Below are 23,832 nucleotides of genomic sequence, written 5' to 3' on the forward strand. Positions count from 1 at the left end.
TACAATATGAAAATTGTCTGGTGGGTTGAGTGCAAGTTATAAACTATATACAAAAGGTATACCACTTTGCTAGAAACATTAGTAAGTACTTCTTTAATTTCAGGAGATTGAATGGTATAAAGTGGAACTGGAGTTGACCGTTATATCAGCTGCTTACAGAAGCAATCAGATCAATTTGTTTGGCCTACTTCTGCTTGGCTTGCTATATCTTGATATAAAATATTTGTTTCAAGATTTCAAATCTGGTCTTTCACATGAGATGAGAGAGATTCTTATGAAACTATGCTTCAGATAGTAAGAGAAGGAAAGTATAAATTTATTTCATCTAAAATTGTTGACAGTGTCCCCTGTGGTGTACTAAGAGCTAATCATGTCAGTTGAGAGTCTGTGTGTACAGTAACACTGTAGAGTGAGTAACATTAGCATGTAACATATTTGTGCTGGCACTACAAGTACAAGAGCTCTACAGAGCTTTGTACATACATGACTGGATAGTTTATGGTAACTAGTGTTCTTTACAATGTTATTCTTGGCCAGAAGTCATGGAAACTCATTAACTCTAATAACTTGATCGCTGTCCAGCAAATTTTCTGTGGTATTGTTATTGTTATCTGTGAAACTGTTATTCAAATAATTTATCTTTCGAGTTTTGAGGTAAGTTCTTCCTTGATAGTCAAAGGATTGATTCTTGTGAATTTTAAGTCAGATTTGTAGGGTGAAGGAAAACAATGTCTAAATCAATATCTTGTGCCTTAGCAGCCTGAATGAATTATTTAAATGGTATTAGTACCAACCATGACATTTGACATATGTCTTGGGTATTCAGTATTGTACATGTATGATAATTGTTCAGGCTGTATGAGATATTTTGTGAACAGGACTTATATTAATCATATTTTATTATTTAATTAGAAAACTCAATAAAGCTGTTCTGCCCAATGAGTTCTCATGGACATATGTTTCAGAGTGGATCTATTTATCCTGTTATTAGTGATGAAGTAATTTTATTTGTTTAAGAAAACAAGACAATTGTTTGAGGATGTCTGATGACAGCCAGTTTACCAATAATAAGAGTAGTACTCATGTATGCTGGTTATTCAGATTTTTTTTTATGATCATGTGCACTGGCAAAATTTGCTATTCAAACAATCAGGAAACTAGGAAAGTGTACAACCCTTGGAGTTTTCTAAATAAGAAGCCAACTCTCTACTGACTGTAAGTTATACTACACTACATACTATATCCCGACAAAATGTTTTGAATAATTTCCTAAACATCCTTTAGGCATAAGAAGCTGTCATGTTAGATTGGTAATATTACCTGTTACCTTGTTGTAGTGTACAGTAGTACACTTTGTGTCACTAGTGTAGTACAGCAGTATAGTGTACAGTGTAGTACAGCATGTAGTTACTTACACTTTACATTGTGAGCTGTAAGTTAATTCTGTAAAGGCTATGTACCTGTAGGGTACAACCACATGCCCAGTGAGTATATTTATATGTACTGTATATATATCATGTGCAAGAAAACAGTTTAATAAAGAATGGTCTAACAACAAATAAAATCTGCACAACCAGATCGGCGCGGGGGGGGGGGGGGGGGAGGGAGAGGGGAGACCATGGGGGATCATGCAGAGGTAATAAAAATATGTAAACCAAAAGCGGTAGTTCGGAACTTAGGGAAAATGGAATTGAGTAGTTGGAGTCGGAGAGGGGGGGGGGGGAGGGGCAGTGCTAAACTGTTATCAAATTGAGTAGGCTGAAGTAAATTTGGTTCACATCATTTAAATTTTTACAACAATGTACAATTTGTACTGTAAGTCCAGGACCTGTACATTAAGACACTCCAGGCCTCTGTAACTTTGCAAAGGAAGTGGTTGTGTTTGATGGTTGCCTAAAAAGTTGGATCAAAATGAAAATGTTTGAATTAAATTGTGTACTTTAGAAACTTAGCTTGCAAATTTCTCTATGAATTTATAACAATGATTTATATGTAGAATATAATATACACTGAGCTGTGAAAAAGTATAGACCTATAAATCTAGAAATGTTCAGCATTTAAAATAAGTGAACATTTTACAGCGAAGCATCTAATTATTATATCGAGAGATTGCTTTATGATTTAAGTACTTAAGATAAAAATTGTGAAATTTAGTTAAATTACTGCCTGGCATCTACTGTAGTTTCAGACTATACATATATGCAGGGAGTGTGTTACAATTGTACAGAATGTAGTGTACATTACAGCTGTTGATGAGCACTCTCAGTACAAATCTATAATGACATGGAAACTTGACTGTATTGTGTGTTGAATATAGAAAGGTTTTCATCCAATGTGGAATTTCATGAAGCATCTTAATGGGAATGGTTATTATTGATTTTCAGAAGAATGTGCTGTGTCATGATGTTGATGAAAATAGTGAGTGAGTGGTTTTATGGAATTAGGAATTCAATTCTGCAACTCTAGGTATCTCCACCAATGTAACAATTTTAAGATTAAATTTTTGCCTGTAGCATGTTTAATTGTAAGTCAGTTCGTTAAGAATAATTAGTACTATACAACTCTAGTGTGTACTATACTGTACATACTCTATGGATACACACAGCACAGTCTATACCACCACAGATCTCTATAATGTACAGTACATGTACTGTATGTTGATTGAATGCATTAAATGTTGTATATATAGTACTATACAACTCTAGTGTGTACTATATATACTGTACTCCATGGATACACACAGCACAGTCTATACCACCACAGATCTCTTTAATGTACAGTACATGTACAGTATGTTGATTGAATGCATTAAATGTTGTATAGTACTATACAACTCTAGTGTGTACTGTATATGTGTACTCCATGGATACACACAGCACAGTCTATACCACCACAGATCTCTGTATTGTACAGTACATGTACTGTATGTTGATTGAATGCATTAAATGTTATATAGTACTATACAACTCTAGTGTGTACTATACAGTATGTACATACTTCATGGATATAAATAGCACAGTCTATACCACCACAGATCTCTATAATGTACATACTGTACATGTTGAACTTCATTCATGTTCATAGGCTCAGCACTGAACTTGGCCAAGTGCCATCATGTACATTTACCATGTTGTATACATGCACTACTGGCCATACATACCCACACATGATGCATGCCTATAGAGCGTACAGTATTTTTTTCAATTGCCAGTCTTTTGGCAGAGCTAATCAATTTCAAATCTTGTTGCATCTCATTCTTTGTGACATCTTGAAATGGAAGCTGTCAGAAACGTGCTGGTGTTAGATCATTCAATTTACAGCAATTTATCCTGCTGTATTAGCCACAATCCTTCAAAGGTTTTGTCATTTCATGTCAATATATAATTTACTGTGAAACCATACAATGAGATGTAGCTCACGATGTCATGAGTACAACTACAGTGTTGTCCAGAAGCAGAGTTGTGGTTTATAAACAGGTAGTTGTTGTGCAGATGTAGCTTGACAACAAATTAATTGTGTCTCAAATGCTTTTAAGTAAGTCATTCTAACTACTGTCCTTTAAAGGAACTTTGTTGCTTGGTCTGCAATTTGAGTTTAAAGACCAGACTAAGATGTTTGAAATGTAAGTCAAAATTTGGATCAATCCATGTCTGGTCAAACTGCTGTACACATACAACAGATAACTTAGCCTTGTGTGAGGTCTTTGTGAGCTGACCGTGGTACATGATTAAGTAGTACAGTACTACTAGTACATTGAGGTAAGTAACAATAATTAAGTGAATGCTTGATGACAGTAATTTAACCAGTGTGTGAGATTAGTTAATTGTTAATTAATTCCAATTGGCTGATATCATTGACAGTTCATCAGTCCTGAGAATATAACTAGGCCATAACTTGGACATAAAGTTGATACAGCATAGCAATTATGAAGAATTACAGAAGCACTTTCTACAAGAAATGATCTTAGGTACCGTAATAATATCGTACATGGTGCAGTACAGTAGATGTTCAGTAGGTTACCACACTGATATGTATGGTGTTAGATGCTCAGTAGGTTACCACACTGATATGTAAGGTGTTACTCATGTACAGGTGATTAAAATAAATTTAGTAAGTTAGAACAATTGGTCCATTTGGGATGTTTGATATACTGTATCTGCTGCAGTATTAAGATCACAATGTCTCTTTGTATATGTGTATTGCAAGACTTCAGCAAAGTACAAAAACATTTTACTATAACCAAGAAACATTCGCCTGTAGTTTTAAATTTCATGTACATAATATAGCCCATGTACTGCAGTATGTACAGTACTGTACATGCATGTGCAGTACATAATACATACTGTAGAGTACATGTACAAAACACTAATTATTAATATTAGTATTTATGTAATGTCATATATCCAGTACTGTCCTTAATATTCTAACTTTCATCAAATTTGCAAAAAATAAAGCAAAGGAAGCTCATATCTTTAATGTTCAGGTAAGTTTTTGTATATGCTTCAGTTTATAACACAAATCTCCATAGCCTGTTTATTTTGTAATTGTACAAAATACTAATGTTCTGTATATACTGTACTGTCATTTTGTATTCATGCACAGTATGTGTAAACTCATATCCAAAAGGTCATTTCATTTACAAAAATAAAATAATAGACCTGTTCATCATATTTTTTTTATATGCAAGTTATTTTTTGATACTGCAATTGAGATTTCTATGGTTCATAAATTGTAATCATGCAATCTTGAGTATATTTAATTTTTTTTTCCATTTGCACTGTATTTGATTATTCTCAAGATTTTTGCTTTTTTTTTTTTTTGATTCTGTTTTTCCACCAATGCTTTCAACTGTCACAACACGCTACAACCTGCATGTACCCCATAATGAATACTGGTGGCTACAAAATACAACTAATGGGTAATAAAAACATGGATATTATTAATCGTACATCTACCTCATTATATTAACTCCCTTTAACTTTGTATGAGGCCTCTCTTTAATGCCACATACTTGACATTTACTCCTGCTGTATACTTACATGTACTTCTCCATATATACACGCTGCTGTTGACTTTAATGTTTGCCTTAATAACATATTCTGTGTACATATTTCATATACGTTTCTGCGTTCATTTCTGTTCTTATGTCTGCCAACCTCAATCCATGCACATGAATTCCATCATGCTCAACAACCATCGGAATAAATTATCATTTTCTTGATCTGTTATGTATCCTGCTTCATTGTTCATGCTGCATTAATGTGAATGAACTCATGTGAAATATGTCGCATGTTGTCAATGCCGTTCCATGTTCATATTCATGTTTGCTAAAAAAAAATATATCTTTTCTTTCAAAAATGTATTGAAACATTATGACCATAAAAATCTATTAAACTATTTCAATAATAATATGCATACAAACCCAAAACTGGTTTTGGTAATATTTGGAATAAAAATATGATAATCCCTACAAACATGCAAATAAAATTTGATAAAATGAAATAAATCCATTCCAAACTGATGTCACCAAAATTTGATTAAATCTATTTTTATTGTATGTAATCATGTTACATAATTCTCATGTAAAATATTCAAACACATCAACATTTGCATCACTGACTGTATAATTTGTGGTGTTCTCCTTTCTATACATCATAATAAATGCAACATTCCTCTTTACATTGTCTTCACCTATTGATTAATGTATGAACTACTGTATTCCTCTGTCCTATAACTTCTTTCAATGTATGTATGTCATTTCATGTATGTTTGTACATGATCACAAACACTCTCTTTGTGATGTGTCGCACCCCAACTTACATGTTTCAAATACAATGTAATGATTGTTAACATTCATGGATTGTTTCGTTTCAACAACAACTTACATTAACTCCTACGTGTTTGCAACACAACATTTCATAATGCCTATATGCACATGTATGTGAATGTACACATACATGCACACTTGATTGAATGCAACTTTCATAATGTGGACACATTGTTGTTGTTTTTTTTCCTATATGCTATTGACCACTATGTTTATTGTTCATCTTGACTTCAATTTGAAACAAACCATGTGACATTTCATTCAACATACTAATTACACAACAACCACATTGACTTGTAATGTAATGACTGGTTATGTATGTACTGAACGTTTACTGTTACATATCAAATGACATCATCACTTCCTAATCTCCATCATATGATATGTTACCATACCTCATATAACTTCCTGTGTCTGTACGTAATATAATCATATCTGATATTGTTGTGATAACTTAATAACTGTGCTGTGATTCCTTTGGCTTACTGTACTTACTGTACGTCTTTCGTAATCTCTGCTGGGAATGGTTTCATTAATTCATTTAATTGGATGTGGACTCTTCCCATGTTTGTGTACTTTACTACTCCTGTTAAAATGGTATGGAAATTTCTCTGATAATTTCGGGTTAACTTTGTTACTAAACCTGATCGTTATTCTTCCTCTGGCTGTGAATTAAAACTAAACTGTTAATTGGAATTATATTTGGAATCATATTTACAACCATCGTATTGTTTTTAATGGAATCCATGAAATCTTTTCTATGTACTGTATAATTTGTCAACCCTTGTTGGTTTTCAATGAACTTACTCTACTTACTGTATGTGTTAATTTACTGTGTGATAATTCTCCCTACTAATATTACTTACATGTATGTGATTGCTGTGTTGTTGTGGTGTATGTATCTGTGTGTGTGTATTTTAACTAACACTAAATGACCCAACATGAAACCCTGGTCCTGCTGCATGGCTATAATCATCTGTGCTGTTCTATGACCGTCACATCTGAAAGAGTGGGATATATTTACGTTCAACTGCAAATCGTCCGAGCTGGTCATTCGTTGACCAAAATGAAGGTATGGAGTCCTTGAATGTTCTTACAAATACAGACTTTTAATAAATATAAAACACATGTATGATGATTCATGGTATTGTTTGTACTTGCTTGTTTGTATATTCAGTAGCATACAAGTTTTTAAGTTCCTAAAGGCTTACAGCTCTACTGTATACAAACTTTCCATACTTTTGCTCTGTAAGTGTAATGCAGTTGATAGATTTCATAATATCTGTATCATTATGGAATGTTATAACCTAGAATGATATTAAATGGGTAGTGCATTTAAGCAACATATTATAGTGTTTGTCTAGGCCTTGATCTTGCTGTTCTTGGATGAGAGTAAAACTATAGCATCAGCTATGCTGGCTGGATGCTGTGGTGTATACATTAATAGTTATGTATTGACCCAAAATTTTTGCATTGTAAAAGTTGCTAGAATTTTTGAAAATTACTTCCCTGATGGTTCCGAATCTCCAAATTATTTTGAGACACTGAGGATTTTGACTTTATAAAAAATTCAGTGTCTCAGTGAGTAATATTCTTTGTAGGTGGCTGGCAGTAAAGTGCTTGATGAAGTTGCCATTTGAGTGACCATTCTGCAAATTCCTAGCATATTTGGGGCCAATGTTGATGATCTAACTTTTGGAAACTTGTAGTCTGGACATGTATTGTTCATACCGTACATATATAATGTAGATTATAATTCACATTATACAGAAAAGTATTACTGTAATTGTCACAAGTTGTTTCCACTGTTTCGTTTGCTATCTCGGACACCAAAATGAAGGATAATTTGCATGATATGTAGATTTTACAAATTGATGAAACGAAAGCTGTACACATTCACTGCACTGATTGATGAGCTCTCTGAATCAAAACTGTACATTAATTAGTAATGATATACTGTAGCAATCTTGAATGTACATCACCCTTGCAACCATCACACTTTTGCTAGCATTTTTGCAGAGTGAGATGGAAAAAAATGTGCTGATAAAATGAAGCTCTGCCATTGATACAGGACTTTGCTTGTATTCCAAAGTCATGGAAGATAGCAAAAAAGTCTCTGTTCATTAGCTTAAATGAGATCCCTTCTCCCAGGCTTCCTATATTCAGTATTTCACCTATGACCAAGTCTCTCTCCTAAACTTCTTCAAATTATTATGTACAGTAGTTTTGGCTCACATGGTGTTACAAATAAATCTCTCACTAACAGACAACTACCAAGTGCTGTTCAATCTTCTAGCACATTCATTGTTCTGCTCCTGAGGGAGTTTCCTAGGTTATCGTTTCTGTCATTCCAGTAGGATAGTAAAAATACAGTGGCCATGCAGAAAGGGTGGTACTGTATACATGTCCTCCCTTCTTAGTGAGGAGCCTTTGGGCACTTTGTGATTATGATAAAGTTACTAATTCAGTATGTGATGGCCATAATTGATGCTAGTTAATCAGACCCGCGAAAGATTTCAATTCAGCCAAATGAAGAAAAGAAAAAAAAATATTGGCCCACAATCTTGCACTACTCAGGTGTGTGGATCCTTAAGGCCTTAGTCTGCAGCATCATTCACTACAGCAAGGAATGGTTTATCAATTATCACATTTCAATGTGTTCCATGTATGATATTGGCAAGTTGCTATTCATGCAAAGATGTACAGTATACAGTAGCAGGTTTGAACACAGGTGTCACAAGTAAAGGAGTAATCCCCCACCTGGACACGTCTCAATCTGCTTAGCGTTCGACACCCGAGACGAATGACATAAATAAATGACAGACCACCAAGAATTTTGCGAAATTGAAACATATAATTTATTTACAACTCGACCAATGACTTTTTGGTCTCGACAAAAGAAACATATAAATGCCCAACACAAAAATACACACGTCGGTTAGCATTCGCTAACCCGACCAACCCTTCCAAATAACTCTACTAAGGATTTGCCCTATCGCTTAATTTTTCCCTATCGCTTAGATTTCTTCTCTATCGCTTAGATTTCTTCTCTATCGCTTAGATTTCTTCTCTATCGCTTAGATTTCTTCCGGCTGGTACCCTGCAGGAAGCTCCAGACGGTACGGCGAGCCCCTCACACCAGCGTAGCCGTCGGGCCCCAACACTGCAACCCTATATGACAAAAACACACCAAAACTACTCTCAGGCATGCGCCAAATGGCAAACACATGGCTATACTTATATCTATACCAACGAATATTGTCAAACTATGACGTCAAGAGCCCCTATCTGACGTAAAGTCAGCAAGCAACACACAACCAATATGGTGTCACTATTTACCAAATAATACCAAGAACCTCCGGGTCAACCCTTACCATGAAACACATAATAGCTACTCGATACTACATATCACAATAACAAAATGGCGGCAGCCCGATGTTTGGAAACAGAACATGGTTAGAACGCCCTCAAATTGGCGATAACTACCCGTTCCACTACATATGATAATATACAAAATCAATCAACCCAACCAAAGGCACTAAGGCGAACTTATAATTCGTACACACTTATACGACCTAAAAATACCTTAAATGCTTTAAACGCATTTGACCCTAAACAATTACAAATTCGTATGCCTAAGCATGGATAAACATTTTAACAAACTGACTGAATTGCGAGCCATAGATCGAGGACTCTTTGAAACACAATACATTAATTTCTCCACAAACCCTACTGTGCGATCAACAACACAGATACCAATTAAATGCGTAATACGGACAAAAAAAATCAACTTACGGGATCGTCCTATTAGTAAATCCCGGATTAACTTGGTCAAACGGCTAGGGACGTAACACACAGTAAAACGCCCTTTGCGGTGTACATATACACAGAAATGTGTCCAAAATGATTTCGTCGAATAAGACAAGAACGGATACACACAGTAATCCTCAGGATACGCTGATATGGCTTAGGCTAAAACGCAACGCCACAAAATATCAACGTTCCCAGTCTTTAGGCTCATACAAAGAAGCCTAGGCTCATACAAAGAAGCCTGGATAACGGCTAACACACAGAAGCCGAGGAATAAGACGGCGAAGACCGGACGGTGGTGAGACTCACACAGAATGCCTCATCCAACCACACCCCAATCCTTATATAGCGACCTTAAGTTGACCCCTGCCCTTACCCGCCAAAGCACAATCTACGAATTCAGATGGACCCGTTTCCCATTATGCACTTGCTCGGATCTACATACATTACCCGAGAAGAACCCGTCTCCCCATTGTTCACCTCCTGGAATTTGCATACATTACTCGAAAGCAGAAATGAACAATTTGCAAAGGCCTAGACTGCCCGGTGGAAATTTCCACCCACAAGGAATGCTAAAATACAATGCAGGCGTGACAACAGGAAATATAATACTTTAAGGGGCAATCTAGTCACAGGCTTCAGAACTGTTAGACAAAATTTGAAAAACTAGCTCTTTCCCTGCATTGCTCGAATATGTTTAAATATATAGTCATAGTGGATTTTCGATTCTGTCTATATCCCATTGCTCCAATCAATGTTTTTCTCTGGTCGTTATGAACAATAGAAATATTAAGAACCCTTGACTCATATTAAAATTCTTTTTAAAAAAAATATATATGCAGAAAGGTAACATAGTGCGAGTAAGCACTAACCAAATTCTGAGGGTCCCTCAAACCCTGGTCATCTTTGAATATATAGTTATACTGTACTGTATGTACTGTACAGTGGGTATTGTAACATAAATTTAATGACAGGTGGTCATTTCATAAGGTATCTGATTCATGTAGCTGCACGGGACATTTACTTTTAAATTGATTTAATTATTTTATGCAGGAATCAACGTGACAAGACTTTTTCATTTGAACCTTGTTTGTTGCACAATACAGTTAAAGTTACTGTTGATAATGACTTGAAAACTTGTTAGGATGTATCCAACAAAATATTTGCGGTGTTGTTTGAAAAACAGTACCAATTTTAGATCTATTCTGGACCCGATATTAATTATGACTGTGATTACATTGTGGCATATGTGTCAAGTAATTAACTGTTGAAGACCGAGCAGTTAAACTTACATGATAGTTCTTTCATCCTGCTCTGAAAATCAGTCTTTGGCAGCTGTGCCTTAGCAAAACAAACCCTCAAGTGTAACATAGCTTCTTTAAGTGAAAGAGCGCCCTCAATGACCAATTGCAGAGCACAGTATTATTTACTGCTAGTGTTAGTTTATACACTAGTGCTGATAATGGAGCATTTCATATGTCTTTGGCAGTGTAAATGTCTTGTCTTGCGGAAATTTGCCCTGTCATTGGAACTGGGAAAAGGCCTGAAATAATAAATCTCTATTGGTCATCAGTATTGGCCCCCAATTTTTAGCTGTCAAAATATTGCTAGAAATTTTCAAAGGTCAATTTGGTGAAGGCTATGATTCTTCTAATTTTTCACAGCTACACATCCAAGAGTGTTTTGAATAGACTAGCAAATATCTCAGTTAAGAATACCACATAGCAGATTGGGAGTTGAAATTTGATCATGAATGACCATTCATATGTGAATTTCTAGCATATTTGGTGTCAGTAATTATGGCCTCTAACAGACTACTGTGAGGAGATACATACAGTATCTTTACAGTGTCCATGCAACTGCATTAAATATTACTTGCACAAATTAGTTACAGTAAAATACCAAAATTTCAAAGAAACCTTCAACAGCTGTGTGAGGGTTTTTCTCTTTCAATATTCTAGACAATCTTATTAAATCCTCAGAGTGCATCGGAGCCATAAATAAGTCTAATTATATTCAGTCAATCCACATGTCATTGCATCGATCAAAGGAAGATTACAATCTAATAAGGCTTTCTAATCTTGTTAATATGATTGGAACATAGGTGATACAGTGAAACAAGTGCTCTGTGTGCTTCTAGTGAATACAGTTACTGAGTAGTTAAAAATCCGAAGGTCTTGACATGACTGTATTCAGAATTCAGAATTTAGTGGAAGATGATTATGCTGGATACATTATCTTAGAATAGATTACTGTGCTTAACATATCAGACAAGATTATACCTTTGAGGATGAGAATAGTTATCCCCACCAGCTGTGCGAAAGCTATGTTATCCTAATAAAAGTATGTTAAGTCCTTGCGCTCCAGTAGCTGTTTTAAAAACATTAAGTTATTTAGTAGAGCCTTTGGTTGCAAATGCTACCAATTAAAGATTACTCTCTTTAGTGCTACCAATAAAACTGTATCATACTGTACATACATACTGTATCATGTATACTATCATACAAACTATCATACATACAATAATGTGGTACTACCAATCCTATTGTACATAAACTACATATCATACATACAATAATGTGGTACTACCAATCCTACTGTACATTTTAGAGATTACTCTCTTTAGTGCTACCAATAAAACTGTATCATACATACTGTACATACATACTGTATCATGTATACTATCATACAAACTGTACCATACATACAATAATGTGGTACTACCAATCCTATTGTACATAAACTGTATCATACATACAATAATGTGGTACTACCAATCCTACTGTACATTTTAGAGATTACTCTCTTTAGTGCTACCAATAAAACTGTATCATACATACTGTACATACATACTGTATCATGTATACTATCATACAAACTGTATCATACATACAATAATGTGGTACTACCAATCCTATTGTACATAAACTGTATCATACATACAATAATGTGGTACTACCAATCCTACTGTACATTTAGTAGAAGTCATCTGCTGCCCTCATTTGTAGATACTGACACCACAGTATGCATATGAATAGTGAATTATAGTTTTATTTAATGTGCATAAAGCAGAATATAATGGAGTGCCATTTGTGACAATAATTTATACTTCATATAAATAAGTTAAACAAGTACAGTACAGGTAGCTGAAAATATAAACCATTATTTTGTTATAGACATGTCTTTGAGAAAACTGGAGACTTAAGAAAAATGTACTTCTGTTCAAATGGGGAGATATGCTAGATTAAAAGTCATCTCTGGGGGCTGCCATTTTGTAAATCTGTGATGCCATAGTCATTGTTTTACTTTGGTATTTTCAAGGTACAGTAGAATGTTTAATCCAGTATTGACAATGAAATCAGTGTGTTCATTATAGGTCATTCAATAGTTTACATTCAGCACATGCAAAAAACCATCACCACTGAAAAAACATTGAAGCACATGTAGCTCATTGGTGTCACATTAGACTTTCAGATTAAGATTTCATGCTTTTGTGTGAACAAATGTTAAATCAGTGATACGGTATCTCCCATATGGAATGAGATTGAACTTATCTGTTTGAGAAAGTTGTTCATTGACAGTTATCTCAATTATAAAGATCAATGATGTTGGCAGGATTAGTGTGTCCTTTAAACGTCAAGTGAGCCTACATCACTCTGCACATGCATGTCTCATCTGGTATGATCCGTCTGGCATGATCCGTCTGGCATGATCCCTCTGGCATGATCCCTCTGGCATGATCCATCTGGCATGTCTCATCTAGCATGATCCCTCTGGCACGATCCCTATGGCATGATCCATCTGACATGATCCCTCTGGCATGATCCATCTGGCATGCATCCCTCTGGCATTTCTTGAGCACTATTATCATGACCTTGCAATGCTCAGACTTTACAGTAAACTTCCTACAGCTGGGGGGTTCAGTTGTTAAGAGTACAATTCCATTACTGTACATATCAGCCATATGCCTAAAATCACTCCCTGGTTAAATAGCCAATTATACTGTTTTGGAAGTTACAGCTGTATTTGTAAATATCATACACAGTTTTCCATTGATGCAGTTTGCTAAGTTATGGTCCCAAAGTTGCTTCCATTCCCAAAACCATTACTTGTGCAATAATGTGCAAACTTTCAGCATTGTCAGCTCTATAGTTTACAGAAGTGTTTGTATTCATGATTGTTCGATAAAAAGACTCAATGAATGCAATGATAATTGTTTAGTATAGAGAAAATGGGATTAGATTGGGTACATCCACGTAGAAACTACATTGATATGATCAATACAGAGAAAATCCTTATTGCCATGTACAGTACTTTGAGTTAAATTCTAACAAAGTCAAGCCAGCAAAACTTTTTTTGTTTATGTTTGGTTGGGTTGGTTTTCTCTTGTTTTCTATGATATATTGCAATAGAACTTGCACAAGGGTATAACTATGAGAATACTAAATATAGATAGAACCTGTGAATTACCCATTGTGTTGCTGGGTTCAGTTGTCACAAATTTCAATGAAAAAGGAAGCTTCACGGTACTGTAGCTGTAACATCTGTTGTCGTCACAGTCCAGTAACAATAGCATCAATTGTTAAAAACACCAGGGTTCTAGTGTAAATAGAAATTTGCATTAATATAGTTGGTGTGGTGCAGGTATCGCTTTGCATATCAAAACAAAAGCCACAGAACTGTTGATTTTATCTGGTGATCAAGTTTGTATATAAAACTAGATCTCTCTGACTAAGAGTTATACTGTTGCAGGGTGCAAGTGGATTAAATGTGAACAGTTAGAAGGAGACTTTATCATGCATGATGCAGTGTTATAAATAGGATCTGTGTTGTCAGTACTCTTCAAATGGAGCTAATTATGGAGTGATTGTGAACCAGTCAACAGTTTTACAGAGCAATTTATATACAATTACAACTTCAGATTGAATTTCTGTAGTGCAGGACTGGATGACTGAGTATCAACAATTTATTGATTACTAGCAAAAGAGTTAATGAGTTATTCCAGTGTGATTCTTGTGTCTTTGGGAAATTAAATGTCAGATACTGTAACTTCATTTATAAATTTCAAAACTTTGGTTAAAAGTGTATATTTTTTTTAGTCTGGTTCAACCATATCTTTGGAGCTAGGTATATTCTCCTCAACGTTAACAGATGCTGTATTTTAGAAGAAAAAGTCCCAAAAGGCATTGTGAGTATTTAAATGCATATAGAGAGTGAGACTGCTGAAATTTACACTGTACTAAATACCTTATAAACCCCTTCAAGTTATAACTGCTCATCCAAGTACTGTAAAACGTGAGAAAAGTCTTGTGAAGATTCCTACTGTACACTTTTTAGCCAAGTACTGTGTAAGGTGAAATCCTTTTACACACAGTAGTAAACTACAGTATTACAGTAAGTGAAGAATATTCCTTAAATTTATTCACTGTTTACAATCTGCAGTTTTGCTATTGTTCATGTTGACAATAATTTATGATTGAAACCACATATGTGGAAACTGACTGTAAAATGCCTGAAATGTTTTAAGATGCAGTACCGTATATTGTACTTGGTGTACTGTATATAGGGTTTTGATCATTCTTTTCAGCTGTCAAATTGTGACATTTAGAGTAAGAAATACTTGGGAATTCTTTGGGAATATCCTTCAAGTGGATATTACCCAGCCTGGCCCAAGTACAGTAATTGGTGGGAATTTTGTCTGGATTGTTTCAAAAACCTAGTGTCGCAGTTCATGTTTAACTTAATTGATTCATGAATCAACCTGTTCAGGCCGTCCCTGAGAGTTGTTAATATAAAACCTATACTGCTGTTGCAGTTCCCAGATTTCAGCTAAACATTGTCCAATGACCAAGTAAAAGCAAGTACTGAATGGTTTAATTATCAGTTTGAGGCCATGTTCTACAGACTGCACTGGAAAAGATCACTTCAAAATGTTTGAATAAGTTTGTTTTATAATAATAATAATAATAATAAGACTTATAATGCGCACACACCACTCAAAGAATGTTCATGGCGCAAATGACAATGAGAAATGATACAAATAATACAGAAAAATACAAAACAATGACAGAAGAGAAACTTAATGGTATAAGATCATATAAAAGCTTTCGTCATTAAGTGTGATTTTATGCTCTTCTTAAAGTTAGAGAGAGTAGATGTTTTTCTGATTTTTAAGGGAAGTTGGTTCCATAAGCGAGGGGCAGAAACAATAAATGACCTATCCCCCCAAGAATGTTTGGACTTAATTTCAGATAATAAAAATTGAGAGCTGGATCTTAGATTACGAGAGGGGACATACATATGTAATAAGTCAGAAATATACATTGGACCATGTCCTTTAAGTGATTTATAAACAATAAGGAGAATTTTATACATAATACGATATTTTACAGATATTATACATGGCATTGTTATTCATACTGTAGGTGTGAGAGAGTGGAGTCAGACAGTGAGCAGGTGTTTGGGTTGGGGGAAGGGGGGGGGGCAGAGGAGAGAGTGACAAATTGGAGTGATAATGTTTTAGTGGTATCCATGCATGATTGTAGCAGCTCTGTGTCTAATCATAGGAGTTATATATGGAAACAAAGAGAGCTACATGGATAGTCTTTAAAGCACAGTGTGATCAGTGTCTTTGTGGTATCTTTGCATATGCAGGTAGGTTATATACTAGACAAGTGGTCAATGGACTAACCTATAAAAAATGACCCACATGCATAAAATGGCTGGCTGATTGGTTCAAGTATCGAAGCCTTTAATGTTTGGAATTGTTTTCTATGCATGCACAGATTATCAGTAAACTTACTGTAGGTTTGAATTGCTTTGGATGTACAGTAAATGCCTCTATTAGGCTCTATTTACATGACATATAGCAGCCTCCACCTTTATAGCTCTTGCCCAATTGATTTACTCGTTAAGGATACTAACTTGTGCCAGCGTTTTTTACTGCACTGTCAAACAAGTGTTAATATTCAACCAATAGTAAACAGATCAAAGTTTGAACCAAGTTTTAATATGCTTGTGAATGAGTTTGTCTTTTCACATAATTAGTTTAGTTTGTTAACAGCAACAGGTATACGTCTTCAGCTTGGGTAGTAAGCTATCGATGGATGCATAACAAGGTGTTGTGAAAGATTGTTAAGTATGTGCACTCACAACTTGGGTATCATAAATAACAGCAGTCTTGGAAGTATTAGTTTTGAAACATTGTCAACTTCCTGAATATTGGAAGTTTTACTCAAGAAGATACTACTATACATACAGGTAAGGGCATGGACAAACTTACTGATCTACAGTTGAAAGGTATCCATGTAGCCTAGCCTTATTTTACATAGCAGACTGTAGTTTGATCTACAGTTGAAAGGTACAGTAGCCTAGCCTCATTTTACATAGCAAACTGATCTACAGTTGAAAGATATCCATGTAGCTTAGCCTTATTTTACATATCTGTGTCTATATTTTCACTACTATACTAGAAATAACTTAATATGCAGTCATAAAATTGGGCTTAATTAATAGCTCATACAATAACAGTGTGTTCAATTTATGATCTTTACTTCTGAATCAGTGATAGGTTCATGTAACAATCTGAGATAAATATACAGTAGTAGGTACTGTAGCCTACAATTTTATAACATCTTTGTCGGTTAGAAATTAACAACTGCTGTTGAGACATGCATTGCACTGTTCAAAGAGATTCTTCAAGAGTCTACAGTACTTGTTTGAGTTCAGTGAGTGGCTAGTTTGAGCATCCCACAAATGTTTGGACCATTGGGTCATATTTACCCTAAACATGAACCATCAAAAACAATCTTTATAATGCTTGGGGAAAAAAATGTTGAACTGATTTGCAGGTACTGTACGTTCCTCAAAACTACTGTTAGTCACTACTTCACTGACATATAGAGAATACCGGTACTGCAATCCAAATATGAATTTAAAAATTGTGACTATTTAACCAAAAACAAGGAACAGGTTTGCATGGCTTTTACTGTTACAATAGGGAGTTGTTCTTTGATGAAAAAGTTGTAATTTAATACTCAGATCTGTGTAAACTACACCAATAGCAGTGCTCACTCAGCATATTTCACAACAAAACATGATCTTCTTTATATAATCTACAGTACTAGGTATCTTGGACTGCTTTATAACTGGTCAATAACACATTAAACAAAAGGTGTAAAATTAATTATAAAATGGGAAATGTTACCCAGAATTTTGCCATTAAAAAGGAAGCTTTTGTCCATTAATTTATAACCCTGGAGTCAGGGAAATGTTTGGTTTCGGCAATGGTGGTGCCAGTTAGTCATTAATATAATTGGAAAACATTTTCAAGTTTGCTCATTATTACAGAACTGTTTTCTATGTCCCTGCTTCTTGGCTAGTGATAATTTTTCAAAATAATAAACTAAAAGTCTCTTGATGGGCAAGTGGTACGACCGACCTTGCAGGGTGAATTGTTCAGGTTTGTAGGTTTGATTTTGCTTTCAATCGCAATTTGGGATCTAACCAGGATTATGGATAGCATTAGGGATCTCACCAGGATTAGAGATACTATGTGGGATCTAACCAGGATTATTGATAGCATTTGGGATCTAACCTTGATTAGAGATCTAGTATTAGAGATCTAACCAGGATTAGAGATATTATGTGGGATCTAACCAGGATTAGGGATAGCATTTAGGATCTAACCAGGATTAGGGATAGCATTTGGGATCTAACCAGGATTAGGGACAGCATTTGGGATCTAACCAGGATTAGGGATAGCATTTGGGATCTAACCAGGGTTAGGGATAGCATTAGGGATCTAATCAGGATTTAGGACAGCATTTGGGATTTAACCAGGATTAGGGATAGTATTTGGGATCTAACCAGGATTAGGGATAGCATAAGGCTTAGATGAAGTTGGAAAAATGTGAAGACAAAATGTGAGGTCCATATTTTGTTCCATGATATTTATAACAATTGGCACATCAGTTAAAGAAAATAAATTTTACTTCAGAAAATGAACCGTAAAGTCGACAGCCATCAGAGTCCACAACTTGTGTAAGCCTCATCTTGAGTAAGCCTCCTCATCTTGGTTAGAGTTGGAGGATGCTACGTCGTCATCGTCGAGGGTCAAACAGATCTCTGTTGTTAAGGAAAGTGAATAATGTGAAGGAATGGCAACACCTGATTGAGAAAGCCAGAGCTGAAAATCATACTTATGTGCAAATAACGGAAGAGCAGAAAGGTAAGCTGGGCATGTTGACTGCACAGCTGCTGCTTAGCAATATATGTAGAAATTAATGCTTGAACATATCATCAGTGCTGAATCATGATATTAACAATCTGTCCCTGGGAATTAACCTGCTGGTTACTAATTTGACATGCATTACTGGTAATTTTAAAGAGGTAATACTAATTAATTTAAAGCAAGCTTTCATCACATACTGTATGCTCAGTACCATTGCACATAATTCACTACTTGTTAGCAATAGCTGTGAAATCTAGTCTGTAGTTTTCTCATGGCTTTGATCTGGTGAATATTTTAACATAATACAGTAACAGTTCATTTGGTGGTAGGGGATGTAAGGGGAGGGTCCAGTTTGTAGCCTGGATGGATCAGGGTGTACATGTGGTGGTAGGGGTTGTAAGGGGAGTGTCCAGTTTGTAGCCTGGATGGATCAGGGTGTACATGTGGTGGTAGGGGATGTAACGGGAGTGTCCAGTTTGTAGCCTGGATGGATCATGGTGTACATGTGGTGGTAGGGGTTGTAAGGGGAGTGTCCAGTTTGTAGCCTGGATGGATCAGGTTGTACATGATGGAATTGTAGTAGAAGTACTGTATACACTTGTTCCATATATCATTCTATAGATAAATGTGACAGTATGTACCCAAGCACTGTACTGAAGGACCCAGCTTTATTTCTCTCAATACTTGCTCCAGCATATACGTATGTTAAAACATCTCCTTTTTTTCGAAAGATAAAACTTTGCCTTTTATGTCATGGTTACCTGCAAACCAAAGGCAATTAAAACTAACTCACGTCTGAATGTTGGTACAGTATATATATTCCCTGTTACACTGTCCATTGGTATAAACATGCAACCTGGGATGTTTTGCCAGGAGCAATGAAAACACCTTGCTGGGTACAGGGCTTTATTTGATTAGAGAGCAGTTTTCAATACTTCTTCCTGGTTATAACACACTTGAGGCTTTTAGAGAGTATGTATGCACGACTGGTGGATACTTCCTACAGGTGTACATATATACTGCATTGCTGTTGTTATTACAGCATTGCCTGTGATGGGATAATGTGATTTATATTGTGGAAATACATAGTTTACCATAGTGTGTAGGAACTATCTGAAGCTTATAGAGTGAATTGGCGAGATGTCTATATAGTGTGATGGTGATATTACTGGTAAGTCTGATGTGATATTTCTTTTATGGGCTAATGTAGACTTGTACTGAGTCTGTACTTGTATTCTAGCATACAGTATATATATTACAGTAGCTTAGAAACTGTAATGGTACTCAGCCTTATGGGTAATTGTATCTAACTCATACTTTAATGTGCATTATGTGCTCTAAGATCTAATTATGCAAAATTATGTACGCATACTGATGCTTAGAGCCTTAACTGTAGTACCCATACCAAGAGAAATAATTACTACTTATAGCAAGGGAATAAGTACTATTTGTACTCATAGCAAGGGAATAAGTACTACTTATTTTCATCACAAGGGAATAAGTACTAGTTGTACTCATAGCAAGAGAAATAATTAGTACACTTGTACTCATACCAAGAGAAATAGATCCAGTCCTTTAATGGAATTCATTGGCATTGACTTGTAGATTTTGGAGCATTTGTCCAGGTACATAGCTATGTTACTGTAGTAACTGTAGAGTGTAGACAACATACTATGTGAACAGTAGCCCTTGGTTGACCGTAGACAACATACTATGTGAACAGTAGCCCTTGGTTGACTGTAGACAACATACTATGTGAACAGTAGCCCTTGGTTGACTGTAGACAACATACTATGTGAACAGTAGCCCTTGGTTGACTGTAGACAACATACTATGTGAACAGTAGCCCTTGGTTGACTATAGACAACATACTATGTGAACAGTAGCCCTTGGTTGACTGTAGACAACACACTGTACTATGTGAACAGTAGCCCTTGGTTGAAGTCCTGTAGACAACATACTACAGTATGTGAACAGTAGCCCTTGGTTGACTGTAGACAACATACTATGTGAACAGTAGCCCTTGGTTGACTGTAGACAACACACTGTACTATGTGAACAGTAGCCCTTGGTTGAAGTCCTGTAGACAACATACTATGTGAACAGTAGCCCTTGGTTTACTGTACAGACAACATACTATGTGAACAGTAGCCCTTGGTTGACTGTAGACAACACGCTGTACTATGTGAACAGTAGCCCTTGGTTGAAGTCCTGTAGACAACATTCTATGTAAACAGTAGCCCTTGGTTGACTGTAGACAACATACTACACTACAGTATGTGAACAGTAGCCCTTGGTTGACTGTAGACAACATACTGTACTATGTGAACAGTAGCCCTTGGTTGACTGTAGACAACATACTGTACTATGTGAACAGTAGCCCTTGGTTGACTGTAGACAACATACTATGTGAACAGTAGCCCTTGGGTGACTGTAGACAACATACTATGTGAACAGTAGCCCTTGGTTGACTGTAGACAACATACTATGTGAACAGTAGCCCTTGGTTGACTGTAGACAACATACTGTACTATGTGAACAGTAGCCCTTGGTTGACTGTAGACAACACACTGTACTATGTGAACAGTAGCCCTTGGTTGACTGTAGACAACATACTATGTGAACAGTAGCCCTTGGTTGACTGTAGACAACAAACTACAGTATGTGAACAGTAGCCCTTGGTTGACTGTAGACAACACACTGTACTATGTGAACAGTGGCCCTTGGTTGACTGTAGACAACACACTGTACTATGTGAACAGTAGCCCTTGGTTGACTGTAGACAACATACTATGTGAACAGCCCTTGGTTGACTGTAGACAACATACTATGTGAACAGTAGCCCTTGGTTGACTGTAGACAACATACTATGTGAACAGTAGCCCTTGGTTGACTGTAGACAACATACTATGTGAACAGTAGCACTTGGTTGACTATAGACAACATACTATGTGAACAGTAGCCCTTGGTTGACTGTAGACAACATACTATGTGAACAGTAGCCCTTGGTTGACTGTAGACAACACACTGTACTATGTGAACAGTAGCCCTTGGTTGACTGTAGACAACATACTATGTGAACAGTAGCCCTTGGTTGACTGTAGACAACACACTGTACTATGTGAACAGTAGCCCTTGGTTGACTGTAGACAACATACTATGTGAACAGTAGCCCTTGGTTGACTGTAGACAACATACTATGTGAACAGTAGCCCTTGGTTGACTGTAGACAACATACTATGTGAACAGTAGCCCTTGGTTGACTGTAGACAACATACTACTGTATGTGAACAGTAGCGCTTATTTGATCCTTCTGTTATGTGGACACGCTGGATGTAAAGATTTTCAGACAATAGCAGACACCAGTTTGTTTCATATGTGTGGTCTATTATATACAGTAGTGTCTTCTTTTGTAGTTTCTGTTTGCACACATATAAGATATTTATTTATAACTCTGAAGTATTTGCCATATCATCCCATATTATGATGTGGTACCTTACTATATATATATGTATAGGCATGACTATCTTGAGACTTGCTAGAGTTTATTGTGTTAAAAACTGTATACACTTTGTATTAAGCTGCAGTACATATTGGAACATAGTAGGAATAATTAAAATGTTAACTTACATTGTGAACTTATGAGCTTACTTCGTACTGTAAGCTCATATAATGGGAATCTTTGATGAACCTCTTAAGATATAATACTTCTTAGATTGAAATTTGTATCTCCCGGGGGGGGGGGGGAGGGGGATTTCACTTTTTTGTGCCAGTACATACAGTAGGATCTGAAACATACCTTTAGTTTCTATTTATGTTTCTTAATACATATTTTCAAAGTAGAATGTTTTATAGTGTTGATGTTGAAACCAGTGATATCATGTTAGGTCATTATAAAAGTTTCAGTTTCATAAAACCCATATCCATTGTATATATGAAAAAAAAAATCATGAGAAATTGAAGCACATATGCCACACAGTAGTTATGCTTGCTGAAGTATTTAGACTTACTCAAGTCTTTAGACTTGCTCAAATCTTTAGCCTGGTTTGTGAATTCAAGTAACATCCTGTGATATCTCCTAATTTGCTGTTTTCTTCAACTTTTTAGAAGGAAGTTATTCATCACAGCAGTTTTTGTCACATGATGATGGCTTGGGTTATGCTATTAAGTGTGGTTTACCATCATAGATATTATCGTTAAATTTCTCATTATGAAACTCACAGCTTGCGTACATGTAGCACATGCCTTTAAATAGAGTAGTGTTAGCTCTCTCTGGTAGGGATTAATTTTATCTAGTGTTTCATAATATTGTAACTGCTACACAAAGTTATATATATAAATTCATCATTCTCTATGTTAAAACAGGAAGGTCTAACATAATTTCTCAATGTTCAAAAGAACAACCGCAGACAAAGTGTTTACTGTTTTCTTAAACATTTTTTCTGTTTGTCCGAGGGACAATCAGGCCCCTTGCCTTTTGCCTGATGATAAAAACTAACTGTAGTTGTCCCTCAGACGACCTCTAAAGCTGATTTTCATTGTCTGAACAGAAATTTAGTTGTCAAGACGACCGGACCACCATAAAAAAAATTGCCTTGACTGTGTAGGTGAATGGTGACATTAAAAATTTGTGACTCTCTGTTTTAATCATAGACTTTCTCTGTTTTAACACCTTTCTAGTCCATTTATGCCAATTCATATATGCTGCATTTATTTCTGCTACATGTTGTGTGTATCTCGTGCTGCTCTGATACTGCTCTTCATATAGCCATATGTGCATGGTAACATTGTAGTTCTATCAAGCACACTATGTACTACATACTGTATATTTGTGCATGGTAACATTGTAGAATCAAGCACACTATGTACTACATACTGTATATTTGTGCATGGTAACATTGTAGAATCAAGCACACTATGTACTACATACTGTATATTTGTACATGGTAACATTGTAGAATCA

At 35.8% G+C, this 23,832-nt stretch overlaps 1 protein-coding gene and 1 long non-coding RNA gene across 10 annotated transcripts in view; one reads left to right on the forward strand and one right to left on the reverse strand.

Annotated features, from left to right (window-relative positions):
* Positions 1–23,832, forward strand: part of LOC139970233 (oxysterol-binding protein-related protein 8-like) — an 89,040-nt gene that overhangs the window by 14,290 nt on the left and 50,918 nt on the right. Inside the window, exons 1-2 of one of the 9 annotated variants that reach the window (XM_071975882.1) lie at positions 6,273–6,424; positions 18,636–18,866. The exons of 1 other annotated variant lie outside the window; for it this stretch is intronic. In XM_071975882.1, coding sequence (XP_071831983.1) covers positions 18,728–18,866 — 139 coding nt within the window. In that variant the 5' untranslated portion in view covers positions 6,273–6,424; positions 18,636–18,727. Of the gene's footprint in view, positions 1–6,272; positions 6,425–6,835; positions 6,900–14,629; positions 14,826–16,375; positions 16,898–18,635; positions 18,867–19,901; positions 20,041–23,832 lie in introns of those variants that run through there. 7 more of the 9 variants (XM_071975880.1, XM_071975883.1, XM_071975884.1 and 4 more) reach the window with 7 other exon arrangements.
* On the reverse strand, positions 7,912–14,133 carry LOC139970236 (uncharacterized). The gene is made up of 2 exons (XR_011794069.1): positions 9,623–14,133; positions 7,912–8,998 (listed from the first exon to the last, which is right to left on the reverse strand). It is a non-coding gene; the product is annotated as an uncharacterized lncRNA (long non-coding RNA).

The sequence above is a fragment of the Apostichopus japonicus genome, chromosome 7 (genome assembly GCF_037975245.1).
Source record: "Apostichopus japonicus isolate 1M-3 chromosome 7, ASM3797524v1, whole genome shotgun sequence".
NCBI classification, from domain to species: Eukaryota; Metazoa; Echinodermata; class Holothuroidea; order Aspidochirotida; family Stichopodidae; genus Apostichopus; species Apostichopus japonicus.